This window comes from Mizuhopecten yessoensis, unplaced genomic scaffold, assembly GCF_002113885.1.
Source record: "Mizuhopecten yessoensis strain PY_sf001 unplaced genomic scaffold, ASM211388v2 scaffold9157, whole genome shotgun sequence".
Lineage (NCBI taxonomy): Eukaryota > Metazoa > Mollusca > Bivalvia > Pectinida > Pectinidae > Mizuhopecten > Mizuhopecten yessoensis.
The window spans coordinates 486396-503858 of record NW_018407907.1 but is presented as its reverse complement, the minus strand read 5'-3'; the positions used below and the strand labels follow the sequence as shown (position 1 = coordinate 503858).

General features: G+C 35.6%; 2 protein-coding genes across 2 annotated transcripts; both read left to right on the top strand.

Moving 5' to 3' along the window:
- The first annotated feature begins 1449 nt into the window (after positions 1-1449).
- Positions 1450-6612, top strand: LOC110457505. Its single transcript, XM_021508817.1, has 2 exons — positions 1450-1869; positions 4425-6612. Exon 2 carries the CDS (start codon positions 4446-4448, stop codon positions 6510-6512), a length of 2067 nt encoding a protein of 688 aa, XP_021364492.1. The 5' UTR covers positions 1450-1869; positions 4425-4445; the 3' UTR covers positions 6513-6612.
- A 5260-nt stretch (positions 6613-11872) lies between these two features.
- LOC110457496 lies at positions 11873-17282 on the top strand. Its single transcript, XM_021508805.1, has 2 exons — positions 11873-12292; positions 14848-17282. Exon 2 carries the CDS (start codon positions 14869-14871, stop codon positions 16933-16935), a length of 2067 nt encoding a protein of 688 aa, XP_021364480.1. The 5' UTR covers positions 11873-12292; positions 14848-14868; the 3' UTR covers positions 16936-17282.
- The last annotated feature ends 181 nt before the right edge of the window (positions 17283-17463 follow it).

Sequence of the window (17463 nt, the reverse complement as noted above, 5' to 3'; positions counted from 1 at the left end):
AGTATAATACTTTAAAAAAAGGGAAAGTTAATTGTCAAGAAATAAATATCTTAATATTTAAACAATAATGTGGAAGTGGTGTATCAATTGCAACCATAGTGTAGTCTCACATTTAATATGGCATCAACATTAAAGATAATAGACACACAGTTGTAGACTTTGTATTATTTACATTGTATGTAAACGGCAACATGATGTCACTCCGGCCTGTGTCTCTACCTTGCTTCTTTTTTAGTCTGAACAAACAGGAAGATAAAAAAAGCTTTTGGTTCCTTAAGACCATAGTCGCCATATTTATTTCCTTAATGATTAAAATAACAATATTTACTGAGTGCAACCGCATGCTATCGTTTTGGTAAAATTTGTTTGAGAATTAGTAAAAAGTGTTTTATTCAAAATCATATATGAATCATTTTACAACAATTGTGAAACAAGTATTTTTTTTCTCAAACTGATATTAATCACTTATGAAGGACTTGATAGAAGAGCATAACTGATCTTAATGTGGAGGGAACCGGGAACTCGGAAGAAAGCCGTGAATTATCTTGGTCGTGTGTTTGTGTAACAGTCTTTTAAGGATGAACGTCTGTTCCCATAGATGAATCCTATCGTTCCCCCCCACCCCAACCCACCCACACTTCATTTATTCTGCACTAATCCATATATATAGTACGATTCCATGTCAAATTAGGAAAAAATCTCTTAACACGTTCTTAACGAGCAGTTTAAAAAAACCAACCCACCCCTCCAACCCCTCTCCCACTTTTTGCAAAATTCTTTAACGCATAGCTTTGTGACAAGGGGAGCCATATCCAGGGGGGAGTCAATACGTATAATCCCCATATTTTATAGTATACTAATCATTTACAGAACACATAATGAGGCCCGCGAGTACATAATTCCGGCAATAAACGAAATCGAAAATTTGAAACCTGAACTTCTGTATTAACGAACAAACAAAATGTCAAAACTCTTTATAATGTGGGCTCGGTTTTTTAAATGTACGATCTGCTTCCCACGATACATACATAATATGTTTGATGAAATTTAATAGAATGGCGTCAACCTGCAAAATAATGTTCTTCATGACTAGAAACACATTTTATTATGATGAGTTTAGGACAATACAACTACACAATATGACATACACAAGGACAAGGATATAAGTCTGTCACGAACATAGGCTTAGACGCGTACGCCAGTATTGTGGGTATTACAAAGGTGCAATGCATAGCATTAAGGTGAGTGAATATCTGTACCGCTAACTAACACAAAGAAGTGGTAGGAATAGATCCACGTCATGAACATACGCTTAAGAATTTCCACTACACACTGGAAATACCCGTTTGAAATACACTTATGTATTGTATATATGAAATGAAAGCAGGAAATCCCAAATGGTTATATAAATATTACAGTTGCCAACATTGTAGGGGTATATAGCAACAACTGTACACAAACAGACCATAGTGGGTATTGCTGTGTTCCGACACACGACATGTTTTTCGTCTGTATATGTTACAGAATACAAAGGCTTAAGGCGGCAGATTTTAGTCTCTCATTTCGGTACAGCCAATTGAACCATAGATAAACTGGTATTTATACTAAACAATGTGTTCGAAATGTGAAACTTTAAGCAAATCATTACTTTTTCTGTGCTCTGTTAAACTCTAGTTGTGCAAACAAAGAACAATGTGATGGACTTATTCTTGAAATATTTCGGTGAATTCGTCACAACACAAAGAACAAATCTACAACGAAGGAAAAGACAGTAAACATCTTCACTACCCGGATTATCCTTGTTGCCTTACAAAATATCTTGACATTTCTCATCAAACCATGGATTGATCCTTAGTTGAGCTAATTCGGGTAAGTTTTCAGTCTTTTGTTAAAAAGTATTCCGACGAAAGAGTAAAGAGGCAGACTGATTATCGAGAGAATTAAATAGTCTGATTTATATATACAGTAGATTAAAGGTCTCAAGTCATCAATTGAAATTGCTTCACTGTTTGTTGATTTGAGATTATAAGGAAACATATAGAAACTAAAAATCAATCTCATATCAAAAGAAAAATGATAACTACATGTATTTCAATAAACTTATTTATTTAGGTGCTGCTAATTTTCGCTCGTTTTTCCTATCAGAAAGATAAAAGTGACCTTTCTTATGTTTTCAACATTGCAAAAGTAATCAATTTTTCGTAAATACAACATTCAGGGTGTAAAGTTTAGTACTGTTTAGTACGTACATGTAAATGACTGTATTTTCACACACTTGTCAATTAAAATTGTTTCAACAAATGTATTTATTAATGTAAGATAAATAGATTGCCATGTTAACCTGGCTAAAATATGGCAACATACATATATTAGAAAAGATATAAGTTAAAATATTTACAGGTTTTTCCGCTAATTTTTTTATATATTTATCAACCACGATACAACGCTACATATCATACAACTACATATTGTGATCACGCTATTAATTCGAGCCCAAGGTTCATAAACCGTGTGCACGCCTAAAATTGTGTAACGTTGTTGAATCTCACAACTGTAATAATTGTTCAAAATATCTCAAATCATACAAAATCCAATTTTATACTAAATGAGATATTTTAAATAACCAATCCATGTTTAAGACCCTGACTCTCGGTTTCCAAATGGAATCCAAACCCTTCATTTATTCGATTATTGACGTTGTTGAGGGATGTTCTATTTCAGATAACTACAAATTCGTATTTTGGTCTCTGCCAGATCGGGTATACGCCTTTCCGTACACAACTTTTTATTTTCTCATTGTTGTCCCGTGCCATATTGCTACAATAGAATTTCAACAAAATTTCGTTAGTCTGCACTTAAGAAGTCTTTTAAAGAATAACCGCTCCTTACCTTTTCGGGCCCGCCCCCATGCTCCCAAGAATAAAGTAAGCGATTTTTACTAATGATGCGAAAGTATGATATATTCAAAAAAATGTTTTTTATCCAAAGTCGGAAATGCGGCACCAAATCAAAACTAGATTTAAAAGATATTTGAAAAAACACTCAAACTTTGGCCCCGATAAAAACAAACATATTACTATAACAGGGTGGTCGGGGGACCCAAACTTAGTACGGGACTCACTTACTTCCCAAGATACATCGTACAGCATGTTTCGTGTGTGTAACTATCAATTGATAATCTGATATCATTCTTGACTAGACACTGACTTATCTTAAATAAATGTGCTTCTATTCAACAAAAGAACATAACATACCTTTAAATTGAATGTAGAACAATACAACTACCACTTACTAAGACTACCGAGACGGATATAGACCCATGCAATGAACAAAAGAATTACCCCAATATTTGATCTTATTACAAAGGTTCAACGCATAGCATTGTGGTGATTTAATACTACACTACTTGCTAATACAAAGTATCCCATGATAGAAATAGATCCATTTCATAAATGTACGCTTTAAAATTTCAATTGTACACTGGAAATGTCAGTTTGGAATACACAAATATAATGTATACGCAAAATGAATGTAGGGTATTCCAACTATTTATTTAAATATTGCAGTTGCCAGCACTATTGGGGTATAAAGCAACAACTGTCAACAGAAAGGCCGTAGGAGTGTTTTTGTGTGCACCCACGCATACATTTTTATAGGGATCTTGATATTTTTTACAAAACACCACTTTCAAGAGTTAGTGAATTGCATCTATCAAAACGATTTACCCGAAAGAGCGTATCTCGCTCGAAAACAAAAATCGTAACGACCTCGAATTTGGAAACTGTTATAAGCTCGTGATATTTATATATGCATGTGAAGTCGGTTCACAAAACACGCCAGTCTGTATTCCATGCGCTTCATAGATAAACTACTTGAAGACTTCTGGTCTCATGTCAGTGATTTGCCGTGAGTTAGTTTATGTCTTTGTATCGGATCTTTATTTCTAGAGTACGTGTGATTACACATTACCCAGATAAGTCTCGATTTCGGGTTTTAACATATCATCGTCACGCACGTGTTCTATTGTTTACCCGGTGTTTCTTTAATTTACACTACGGTATTAAAATGCCCGATACGCAATACGGAAATCACGACACAAAAAAAATACTACAAGAAAAACGTGTATTACAAAGGTTAGGAAGTCCTTAAACCTAGCATGGTAAAATATTTGAAACGACTTTTCTGTAGTAGAACAGAGGCTTAGACTAAAAATTAAAGATGTCAAATATATGTCAAGAGAAATGATAAAACAGTACACGGCAATAGGAAATTTTGAATCTGTTTTCGACACACGAAACTTTGACATGAGGTATATGCTGTTTCAGTAAGGTTTTTAAGTTTTTAAAACATTTAAGTTAAATCTAGAAGTCAGAGTTGAAGTAAATATATCTTCAGATAACAGCATTCCCATAATCTATTTTCAGGATCTGTGACATATTTCTGAGATGACTGATCAGGGCGAGCAATACGGATTGTCTTGGATTCTACATCATGTCCTTGACAGCTTTATAGGGAGCCGGGACATAGTGGCCATAAGGAGGAGGATGCATCTTGTGGGTGCGCAAATGCAACATAGAAGCAAAGGCGCAATTAAAGAAGTTGAAACAGGAAGTTTAGCAGAAGGAATGGATATGGACGGCTCTGACATAGATATGATGCTAGTTTTCAACATTGTGATAGTGATGTGTCCTGATCAGGACTTCAGTAATCCCCTGGGCAGTACAGTTAAAACTGTTTTTATGATGAGAGATGATGCTCACAGCAGACCTGGTTATGTAACCCTGGAACTAGTTGATCGGGGACTGACATACATACCACATTTGGATGGTTCTATTGTTCGAGTTGGGGATAGATTTTTCATATCAAGTGAAATGTATAAACAATCTGCTGTTGATTATTGTAATGCTTTTTCACACATGAACATGGCAACGCATGGACCTGCTGCTACTACCAGCTTGAAGGATGTCCGCACTAACACCACTATGGATGTTGATTTTGTGTGTTCTTTATCGTGTACTAGTTGGCCTCGAGAGGCCAACGAGTGGGTGAGTCGGCCTCGCCTACATGAATGGCCAGATAGAGCTTTGATAGATCAGATAATTCAAGGCGGTTGTCATCTTGTTCCGGTAGGGGATAAAACGTCTGTTAACACATTCCTACAATGGCGGATTTCATTTGCAACTGCAGAAAAGAAACTCATTCATTCTTTCACTCATACACAATTTCTAATATATGGACTTTTCAAGTACTTCCTCAAGCAGATATCAAAAAGATTAGAGCAGGAGGTGGGAGAGGCAGACATTATATCCTCCTACATTATCAAAACGGTTATATTATATGCAGTGGAAAGCACTCACGGTTCATTATGGCAAGAAAAAAACACTTTTCTCTGTTTCATGCTTTGTTTGAATATTTTGATTGCTTGGGTGAAAGCTGGCTACTGCCCAAATTACTTCATTAACAGTAACAATATGTTCCTTGGAAAAGTTCATGGTGAAAATCAGGAAAAACTCCTTCATATCCTCATTGAACTCCACGATATGAAATGGGGATGTCTTTCATTTGGAACCTTCATACGACCATCAATAGGAATGCGAGTCCAGAATGTGCGGAATGGGGATTGGAAATATATACTTCCTTCGTCAGCACAAATAGAAATGGAATGTGACATGGAGATATTCATAGATACATTTAGAAGGGTTTCAATTATTAGTTTTCATTTACATCCGGTGTTACTGGCATTCATATATGAATCAAAGTTAGACATAGATGAATCAATAGCTAACTTTTGTGCATCATCTGTACTGTCTTGTAGAGGGATGGATGCTTTCGAGAAACACGTTGCCGCAAAAGGAAACAAAGAAATGTACAAATACCTAAGGAAATGTAGAAACCTCTTGGTACCACTTTCATCATTGTGTACAAGCCCAGGTCTGCTAATGTTGGCAACGTATTACTACCAAACAGGAAATTATATGAAAACTCTGGAGTTGTGTGGACACATGCTATCATCATTCAAAATTTTTGTTTTAGGCGGTCCATCTAATAGTGACCAACACATGTATAAACATCTCTATTGTGGACGTGGATACACCCTGCTTCACAAATGTCAGGAGGTATTTGTATCATATATCATATTTCAACAACGTTTTGTAAATTTCTGCCCATTCAACTTACACCAAGAATTGAACAAACATCTTGGTGCTCGACTTCTCATCCCTCCGCTGCCCTATGCTGTGTTCCTGACATTCCTCTGTTATCATGAACTAGGGGACACCAGAAGACGTCACGAAGCATTGAGTAATCTTCAGTCAGTGAAGTATGACGATAACCAAGGAGGACACTATTACTGGATAGTCCACAATATCCTCGGGATCTGCCATGAAATGGTTGGAGACATAGACAGTGCTCTCATGGATTACAATGACTCTCTCAATAGTCCTAGTTATTTTCAACATGAAAACCCTGCCATGGAAAGGATAGACCGAATGCAATTTACCACATACAGATAAACGCAGGCGGATCATGTAAACCAGGGGTTCTGCACAAGAGCAGCGTTCGTATAAACATACAAGAAACAATGATAATGAGATGTGGGATCACACAACGTTACGCAATNGGGGGGTGGGGGGGGGGCACAATTACTCAACTCGTCGGGGTGTGAAAGTCCAGGTGAAGGGGAGCTTTAGACCAAACCGATGCAAATAACAAATACTTCACGTCCAGTTGTGTTTTTCATAACGGTAATAAGTNCACCTTTACCATCCTACATCATCTTTACTTCATATACCACATATACTCTCCTACATCACATTTACTTCCTATACCACTTTTATTATCAAATAAGGGGGAATTTCAATGTGCTTATGGGTACAATCAAGTATCCTGAAATTTGCTTTAGTTAAAATAGAAATATATATCATGTTGATTGAAACCGAGTTGTCAATTTCCCCTTTAACCTTTTGAAAACATTTCCATTGACGTTTTGATAAACCTTTTCCTATGATAAAAATGTACGATTAGAAAGCAAAAAATATTGATCGATATTTTATGATTAGATTGAATTCGATGTCAATGTGAATGGATTTATGTTTTCTCTTCAATTTAAAATTATTAATTACGGGGTTTCACGCACCTGTCTTTTTGTTTCAACATTAGTTTAGAGAATTTGGATTTCCTATTTTAAGGCCTCTACATGTAGCTTCATCCATGTGTCATGGAAAAACAAAGCAGGAGTTTTATGATGCAGTTTAATTCATTTTTGTTTTTACGTTTTGTATCTATTACCAAATGTGCAAGGTGCACTCATCTGTGTCTGTGTTACAATCATCTTTCAATGTTAATTTTGTTGACCAAAAGAAATAGCAAAAGAGAATATATCTTTGTGAATTAAATTTCTATTCAAGAATGATAGCACTTACTGATTGTCTTTAAGATTCTATTACGTAATAAAATACTGATTCTGAATATCTTGTTTATTTGTTTTTAAAGGATTGTAAACACTTGAATGTTAAATTAAGGCATGTGATTCAGGGTGAAAAACATACAAATTGAGCTGTTGGCTTCGAGGCAACTGGTAAGCGTCATCACAATATTACGCCAATATCCATCAACAAGCAGCAACGTAAATATGTTACAAAATATTGTCGTCATCTTTTTATTGTGTACTTTTTGTGAATATTAATTTGAAATCTTTCAAAAAAAAGCGGCTTAAAGTGTATCTATACATATTTATTAATTATAAATGTGAAATACGTGCATCACCACTGCAAACAAACTGAATGTTAACACACAATAAAAGGAAAAAGAAACAACCTTACGGATCCCTGTTCCTTCCTATGCAAAACACTAGAGCATTCCACTGAAGATTTCCATATAAACAAAGTAACCTCCCTTCATGTGTTCTTTAATCGTGGCATACATTGAAATCCTAATATTTTAGTTAGGGCAGGCACTCAAATATCCGTCTTCTTTAGTAACTGAAATCTCAGTCTTTCATCTTGACAGGCAATACATCGCAGTTTTGAATAAGGACAGGAATTGAAATCAAAGTCTTGAATTAAGACAAGCACTTAAGTTCCAGCTTTTGAATGGGACATGAATTTTGAAATCCCGGTCTTCATTTAAGACAGACACAATGGTCGTATTCTTTAATCAGGTCAGACACTGAAATCCAAGTCTTCAATTTGGACAAGTACTTAAAGCTAAGTCTACATTTAAGACAGACACTGAAACCAAGTCTTAAATTAGGACAGGCATTGGAATCTCACTCTTAAATTAGGATATGCACTAAGGTCCCGGTCTCAAATTAGGACAGACACTGAAAGCTCATAGTTGGAAAACAGGTCACAAATATGGCCTGATCGAGTAACTAAGCGTATAACGCACCATCCTTTAGGTAGAAAATCTCTAGCTAAGTATTTTGGTCAATCGAATATTCTGAGCCGAACGGTGTTGTTCACAAGGATAGATTGAGTTGTCCCCCTTCACATGTAAAAAGCACACTCTTCTTGATTGATTCTTTCACCAGGAATTGCGGCAAAGAGTAATTCTATACACAAAATATAGCTGATAAATTCATCATGAATACCATTGTGTTTTAAACATCAAACGTAATAAGCAAAAATATGCTACCATCATTTTTAAATGTTAATTAATTACTTAATACGTTATGTCATCAGTTTGAAATATTACCACGGAGATAAGACCGATAATACTAGAAAACACACGACAGTTATATATCCTCATTTATCACAGTCGTTAATTAAAGTGACACACTTTCAAAAACACTCATATTTTCTTTAAAGGAACACATTTAACGCCATTCAACAATTGACTTTAATAAATATATCTGATATCAATTTGATTTTGTATGTTATACCTCACGACGGGTGTACTTGGTGTATTCTTTTGTTCATTTTTTTTATCGTCGGTTCAATTGTTTTCTTGTGTTTGAACGTTATGATTTATTTCAAATTCTACTCTATACCGCCGTAAATCCATACTGAATATTACATCAATATTCGAAATGGTTGAAAGGAAACAAGTTTCTATGTTTCCCCGAGATGAATCATGGTTATCATGTTACATCTGGATCACAAAAATAAACAGAAACATTTTTTTTATACCGAAAAAAACCCACCAATAGCCCAACGGTTAATAGCGGCTTAATGAATACGGGTTCACTTTTCCTAGAGCATAGGTGTCATTCGAGAGTTAGTAGTTCAAAATGTTTCATGTTTTTTTTATTTTGTGAGGGAAGTGAAGAACATATCCATCTTAAATATAAAATATTAAAATATAAAAATGATTTATGTTTTTCAATAAGAAAAAATACGTTAATATATACTGTGGTATTCATTACCAAATACATAGTAAACCTATGTTCATTTGCCGTATATTATTTACTATTGCCCATGTCGCGTCACAATATAGACATTATTTAACGTCATATACTTCCTACCGTCTTATATCATCAATAGCTAAGCGATGAAGTAACCCGTATCGTATTTCCAACGAGAGATGAAGTAAGAACTAATGAAAATAAAATTTCACAAAATCAAAAGTCTATTAATAATACTGTTAAACATTTGAATTCAAAGTTGAAACCGAAGCACGAACTACAGTGTATACGCGGAAGCATTCAAACCTAGTTGTAGCAGAGCAGAGGAAATAGTGAATTGAGGACCGAGACGGGATACTTGTAAAGTACTAGTGAGAATGAAAAAATCGACTTAATGAGGTGCGAGAGAAAACAATCAAATAACTGAGATTCGGTTATCTTAGTCACGAACTAAGTTACTTTAGCACCCCATCATCGGCTTACGCCTCCCTATGGGATCATGCTACAGAATACTCATCCTCGACTAACATGACGTATCGCATTCAATTACAGGTTATATGTTTTATCAAAAAGGTAAAAGTCAACGCTCCGAATCCAGGCGGTTCCATTTCCTGCACCGCATGTGGTGCTCTTCATGACATCTTTCCAGGAGAGTGAATAGAACCTATAATTATGTGACGATCTGGAAGTCTGTTTAACACATCTTCGATCATAGTTGGACAATAAAATCACTGATCGGTTTTAAGGCCGGGTGCAGTTTAAAGCAATAAATGACAGAAATGAGAAGTAATCTAAGTGTAAAAACATTTTGTCTAAGATTACAAACTGAGACTAAATAAGAATATCAACGACGATGTATACTTGCATGAAGAATATTGGATGAGTGGCAGCCTGTTATCATTGGAAAACAACAAAGAGAACGTCACCAAGGGAGGGAACTCAATCATTCTCTCTCTCACAGTCTCTTTTTTGTGAGAAAATACAGGTAAGCTAATTCTAATAGTTGGAAACAAGCTCTGGAAAAATAAATGAATAAAATAACCTGTTATATGTAAATACAAGAAGAAGACAGGGGAGACTAGTATAATACTTTAAAAAAAGGGAAAGTTAATTGTCAAGAAATAAATATCTTAATATTTAAACAATAATGTGGAAGTGGTGTATCAATTGCAACCATAGTGTAGTCTCACATTTAATATGGCATCAACATTAAAGATAATAGACACACAGTTGTAGACTTTGTATTATTTACATTGTATGTAAACGGCAACATGATGTCACTCCGGCCTGTGTCTCTACCTTGCTTCTTTTTTAGTCTGAACAAACAGGAAGATAAAAAAAGCTTTTGGTTCCTTAAGACCATAGTCGCCATATTTATTTCCTTAATGATTAAAATAACAATATTTACTGAGTGCAACCGCATGCTATCGTTTTGGTAAAATTTGTTTGAGAATTAGTAAAAAGTGTTTTATTCAAAATCATATATGAATCATTTTACAACAATTGTGAAACAAGTATTTTTTTTCTCAAACTGATATTAATCACTTATGAAGGACTTGATAGAAGAGCATAACTGATCTTAATGTGGAGGGAACCGGGAACTCGGAAGAAAGCCGTGAATTATCTTGGTCGTGTGTTTGTGTAACAGTCTTTTAAGGATGAACGTCTGTTCCCATAGATGAATCCTATCGTTCCCCCCCACCCCAACCCACCCACACTTCATTTATTCTGCACTAATCCATATATATAGTACGATTCCATGTCAAATTAGGAAAAAATCTCTTAACACGTTCTTAACGAGCAGTTTAAAAAAACCAACCCACCCCTCCAACCCCTCTCCCACTTTTTGCAAAATTCTTTAACGCATAGCTTTGTGACAAGGGGAGCCATATCCAGGGGGGAGTCAATACGTATAATCCCCATATTTTATAGTATACTAATCATTTACAGAACACATAATGAGGCCCGCGAGTACATAATTCCGGCAATAAACGAAATCGAAAATTTGAAACCTGAACTTCTGTATTAACGAACAAACAAAATGTCAAAACTCTTTATAATGTGGGCTCGGTTTTTTAAATGTACGATCTGCTTCCCACGATACATACATAATATGTTTGATGAAATTTAATAGAATGGCGTCAACCTGCAAAATAATGTTCTTCATGACTAGAAACACATTTTATTATGATGAGTTTAGGACAATACAACTACACAATATGACATACACAAGGACAAGGATATAAGTCTGTCACGAACATAGGCTTAGACGCGTACGCCAGTATTGTGGGTATTACAAAGGTGCAATGCATAGCATTAAGGTGAGTGAATATCTGTACCGCTAACTAACACAAAGAAGTGGTAGGAATAGATCCACGTCATGAACATACGCTTAAGAATTTCCACTACACACTGGAAATACCCGTTTGAAATACACTTATGTATTGTATATATGAAATGAAAGCAGGAAATCCCAAATGGTTATATAAATATTACAGTTGCCAACATTGTAGGGGTATATAGCAACAACTGTACACAAACAGACCATAGTGGGTATTGCTGTGTTCCGACACACGACATGTTTTTCGTCTGTATATGTTACAGAATACAAAGGCTTAAGGCGGCAGATTTTAGTCTCTCATTTCGGTACAGCCAATTGAACCATAGATAAACTGGTATTTATACTAAACAATGTGTTCGAAATGTGAAACTTTAAGCAAATCATTACTTTTTCTGTGCTCTGTTAAACTCTAGTTGTGCAAACAAAGAACAATGTGATGGACTTATTCTTGAAATATTTCGGTGAATTCGTCACAACACAAAGAACAAATCTACAACGAAGGAAAAGACAGTAAACATCTTCACTACCCGGATTATCCTTGTTGCCTTACAAAATATCTTGACATTTCTCATCAAACCATGGATTGATCCTTAGTTGAGCTAATTCGGGTAAGTTTTCAGTCTTTTGTTAAAAAGTATTCCGACGAAAGAGTAAAGAGGCAGACTGATTATCGAGAGAATTAAATAGTCTGATTTATATATACAGTAGATTAAAGGTCTCAAGTCATCAATTGAAATTGCTTCACTGTTTGTTGATTTGAGATTATAAGGAAACATATAGAAACTAAAAATCAATCTCATATCAAAAGAAAAATGATAACTACATGTATTTCAATAAACTTATTTATTTAGGTGCTGCTAATTTTCGCTCGTTTTTCCTATCAGAAAGATAAAAGTGACCTTTCTTATGTTTTCAACATTGCAAAAGTAATCAATTTTTCGTAAATACAACATTCAGGGTGTAAAGTTTAGTACTGTTTAGTACGTACATGTAAATGACTGTATTTTCACACACTTGTCAATTAAAATTGTTTCAACAAATGTATTTATTAATGTAAGATAAATAGATTGCCATGTTAACCTGGCTAAAATATGGCAACATACATATATTAGAAAAGATATAAGTTAAAATATTTACAGGTTTTTCCGCTAATTTTTTTATATATTTATCAACCACGATACAACGCTACATATCATACAACTACATATTGTGATCACGCTATTAATTCGAGCCCAAGGTTCATAAACCGTGTGCACGCCTAAAATTGTGTAACGTTGTTGAATCTCACAACTGTAATAATTGTTCAAAATATCTCAAATCATACAAAATCCAATTTTATACTAAATGAGATATTTTAAATAACCAATCCATGTTTAAGACCCTGACTCTCGGTTTCCAAATGGAATCCAAACCCTTCATTTATTCGATTATTGACGTTGTTGAGGGATGTTCTATTTCAGATAACTACAAATTCGTATTTTGGTCTCTGCCAGATCGGGTATACGCCTTTCCGTACACAACTTTTTATTTTCTCATTGTTGTCCCGTGCCATATTGCTACAATAGAATTTCAACAAAATTTCGTTAGTCTGCACTTAAGAAGTCTTTTAAAGAATAACCGCTCCTTACCTTTTCGGGCCCGCCCCCATGCTCCCAAGAATAAAGTAAGCGATTTTTACTAATGATGCGAAAGTATGATATATTCAAAAAAATGTTTTTTATCCAAAGTCGGAAATGCGGCACCAAATCAAAACTAGATTTAAAAGATATTTGAAAAAACACTCAAACTTTGGCCCCGATAAAAACAAACATATTACTATAACAGGGTGGTCGGGGGACCCAAACTTAGTACGGGACTCACTTACTTCCCAAGATACATCGTACAGCATGTTTCGTGTGTGTAACTATCAATTGATAATCTGATATCATTCTTGACTAGACACTGACTTATCTTAAATAAATGTGCTTCTATTCAACAAAAGAACATAACATACCTTTAAATTGAATGTAGAACAATACAACTACCACTTACTAAGACTACCGAGACGGATATAGACCCATGCAATGAACAAAAGAATTACCCCAATATTTGATCTTATTACAAAGGTTCAACGCATAGCATTGTGGTGATTTAATACTACACTACTTGCTAATACAAAGTATCCCATGATAGAAATAGATCCATTTCATAAATGTACGCTTTAAAATTTCAATTGTACACTGGAAATGTCAGTTTGGAATACACAAATATAATGTATACGCAAAATGAATGTAGGGTATTCCAACTATTTATTTAAATATTGCAGTTGCCAGCACTATTGGGGTATAAAGCAACAACTGTCAACAGAAAGGCCGTAGGAGTGTTTTTGTGTGCACCCACGCATACATTTTTATAGGGATCTTGATATTTTTTACAAAACACCACTTTCAAGAGTTAGTGAATTGCATCTATCAAAACGATTTACCCGAAAGAGCGTATCTCGCTCGAAAACAAAAATCGTAACGACCTCGAATTTGGAAACTGTTATAAGCTCGTGATATTTATATATGCATGTGAAGTCGGTTCACAAAACACGCCAGTCTGTATTCCATGCGCTTCATAGATAAACTACTTGAAGACTTCTGGTCTCATGTCAGTGATTTGCCGTGAGTTAGTTTATGTCTTTGTATCGGATCTTTATTTCTAGAGTACGTGTGATTACACATTACCCAGATAAGTCTCGATTTCGGGTTTTAACATATCATCGTCACGCACGTGTTCTATTGTTTACCCGGTGTTTCTTTAATTTACACTACGGTATTAAAATGCCCGATACGCAATACGGAAATCACGACACAAAAAAAATACTACAAGAAAAACGTGTATTACAAAGGTTAGGAAGTCCTTAAACCTAGCATGGTAAAATATTTGAAACGACTTTTCTGTAGTAGAACAGAGGCTTAGACTAAAAATTAAAGATGTCAAATATATGTCAAGAGAAATGATAAAACAGTACACGGCAATAGGAAATTTTGAATCTGTTTTCGACACACGAAACTTTGACATGAGGTATATGCTGTTTCAGTAAGGTTTTTAAGTTTTTAAAACATTTAAGTTAAATCTAGAAGTCAGAGTTGAAGTAAATATATCTTCAGATAACAGCATTCCCATAATCTATTTTCAGGATCTGTGACATATTTCTGAGATGACTGATCAGGGCGAGCAATACGGATTGTCTTGGATTCTACATCATGTCCTTGACAGCTTTATAGGGAGCCGGGACATAGTGGCCATAAGGAGGAGGATGCATCTTGTGGGTGCGCAAATGCAACATAGAAGCAAAGGCGCAATTAAAGAAGTTGAAACAGGAAGTTTAGCAGAAGGAATGGATATGGACGGCTCTGACATAGATATGATGCTAGTTTTCAACATTGTGATAGTGATGTGTCCTGATCAGGACTTCAGTAATCCCCTGGGCAGTACAGTTAAAACTGTTTTTATGATGAGAGATGATGCTCACAGCAGACCTGGTTATGTAACCCTGGAACTAGTTGATCGGGGACTGACATACATACCACATTTGGATGGTTCTATTGTTCGAGTTGGGGATAGATTTTTCATATCAAGTGAAATGTATAAACAATCTGCTGTTGATTATTGTAATGCTTTTTCACACATGAACATGGCAACGCATGGACCTGCTGCTACTACCAGCTTGAAGGATGTCCGCACTAACACCACTATGGATGTTGATTTTGTGTGTTCTTTATCGTGTACTAGTTGGCCTCGAGAGGCCAACGAGTGGGTGAGTCGGCCTCGCCTACATGAATGGCCAGATAGAGCTTTGATAGATCAGATAATTCAAGGCGGTTGTCATCTTGTTCCGGTAGGGGATAAAACGTCTGTTAACACATTCCTACAATGGCGGATTTCATTTGCAACTGCAGAAAAGAAACTCATTCATTCTTTCACTCATACACAATTTCTAATATATGGACTTTTCAAGTACTTCCTCAAGCAGATATCAAAAAGATTAGAGCAGGAGGTGGGAGAGGCAGACATTATATCCTCCTACATTATCAAAACGGTTATATTATATGCAGTGGAAAGCACTCACGGTTCATTATGGCAAGAAAAAAACACTTTTCTCTGTTTCATGCTTTGTTTGAATATTTTGATTGCTTGGGTGAAAGCTGGCTACTGCCCAAATTACTTCATTAACAGTAACAATATGTTCCTTGGAAAAGTTCATGGTGAAAATCAGGAAAAACTCCTTCATATCCTCATTGAACTCCACGATATGAAATGGGGATGTCTTTCATTTGGAACCTTCATACGACCATCAATAGGAATGCGAGTCCAGAATGTGCGGAATGGGGATTGGAAATATATACTTCCTTCGTCAGCACAAATAGAAATGGAATGTGACATGGAGATATTCATAGATACATTTAGAAGGGTTTCAATTATTAGTTTTCATTTACATCCGGTGTTACTGGCATTCATATATGAATCAAAGTTAGACATAGATGAATCAATAGCTAACTTTTGTGCATCATCTGTACTGTCTTGTAGAGGGATGGATGCTTTCGAGAAACACGTTGCCGCAAAAGGAAACAAAGAAATGTACAAATACCTAAGGAAATGTAGAAACCTCTTGGTACCACTTTCATCATTGTGTACAAGCCCAGGTCTGCTAATGTTGGCAACGTATTACTACCAAACAGGAAATTATATGAAAACTCTGGAGTTGTGTGGACACATGCTATCATCATTCAAAATTTTTGTTTTAGGCGGTCCATCTAATAGTGACCAACACATGTATAAACATCTCTATTGTGGACGTGGATACACCCTGCTTCACAAATGTCAGGAGGTATTTGTATCATATATCATATTTCAACAACGTTTTGTAAATTTCTGCCCATTCAACTTACACCAAGAATTGAACAAACATCTTGGTGCTCGACTTCTCATCCCTCCGCTGCCCTATGCTGTGTTCCTGACATTCCTCTGTTATCATGAACTAGGGGACACCAGAAGACGTCACGAAGCATTGAGTAATCTTCAGTCAGTGAAGTATGACGATAACCAAGGAGGACACTATTACTGGATAGTCCACAATATCCTCGGGATCTGCCATGAAATGGTTGGAGACATAGACAGTGCTCTCATGGATTACAATGACTCTCTCAATAGTCCTAGTTATTTTCAACATGAAAACCCTGCCATGGAAAGGATAGACCGAATGCAATTTACCACATACAGATAAACGCAGGCGGATCATGTAAACCAGGGGTTCTGCACAAGAGCAGCGTTCGTATAAACATACAAGAAACAATGATAATGAGATGTGGGATCACACAACGTTACGCAATGTGTGGTGTGCTTACGACTGTGCACGATGTGCGAACGATAGCAAAATTGGACGATCATTACTTGCGCGCATTTGTGGACTCGTTGGGTGAACGTTGTGTGATAACAATCGTGGTTTGTGTAGATTAAGGAATATCTTTAGGCTTATTTTTCTGTCTATACTTAGTGTTTTTAAACGACCTTAATCGACAGATGTAAAATTATAACAGAGTCCCGTATCCAGGCTAACATAGGCACTTTATACCTGTANATACTTCACGTCCAGTTGTGTTTTTCATAACGGTAATAAGTTATCACATATCAGCTCTATGTGTCAGGCACAGGCCAGGTAAAACTCGTCATATTGTTATTTGCATATTCTGTTAACTTGCAGCAAAACCCATTCTTAACATTCTGTACATAATCTTAATTATTGTGATGAGAA

Bases quoted from the DNA above. Each gene is read 5' to 3' on its own strand.
- LOC110457496 (XM_021508805.1), top strand. From the start codon at position 14,869: ATGACTGATCAGGGCGAGCAATACGGATTGTCTTGGATTCTACATCAT.
- LOC110457505 (XM_021508817.1), top strand. From the start codon at position 4,446: ATGACTGATCAGGGCGAGCAATACGGATTGTCTTGGATTCTACATCAT.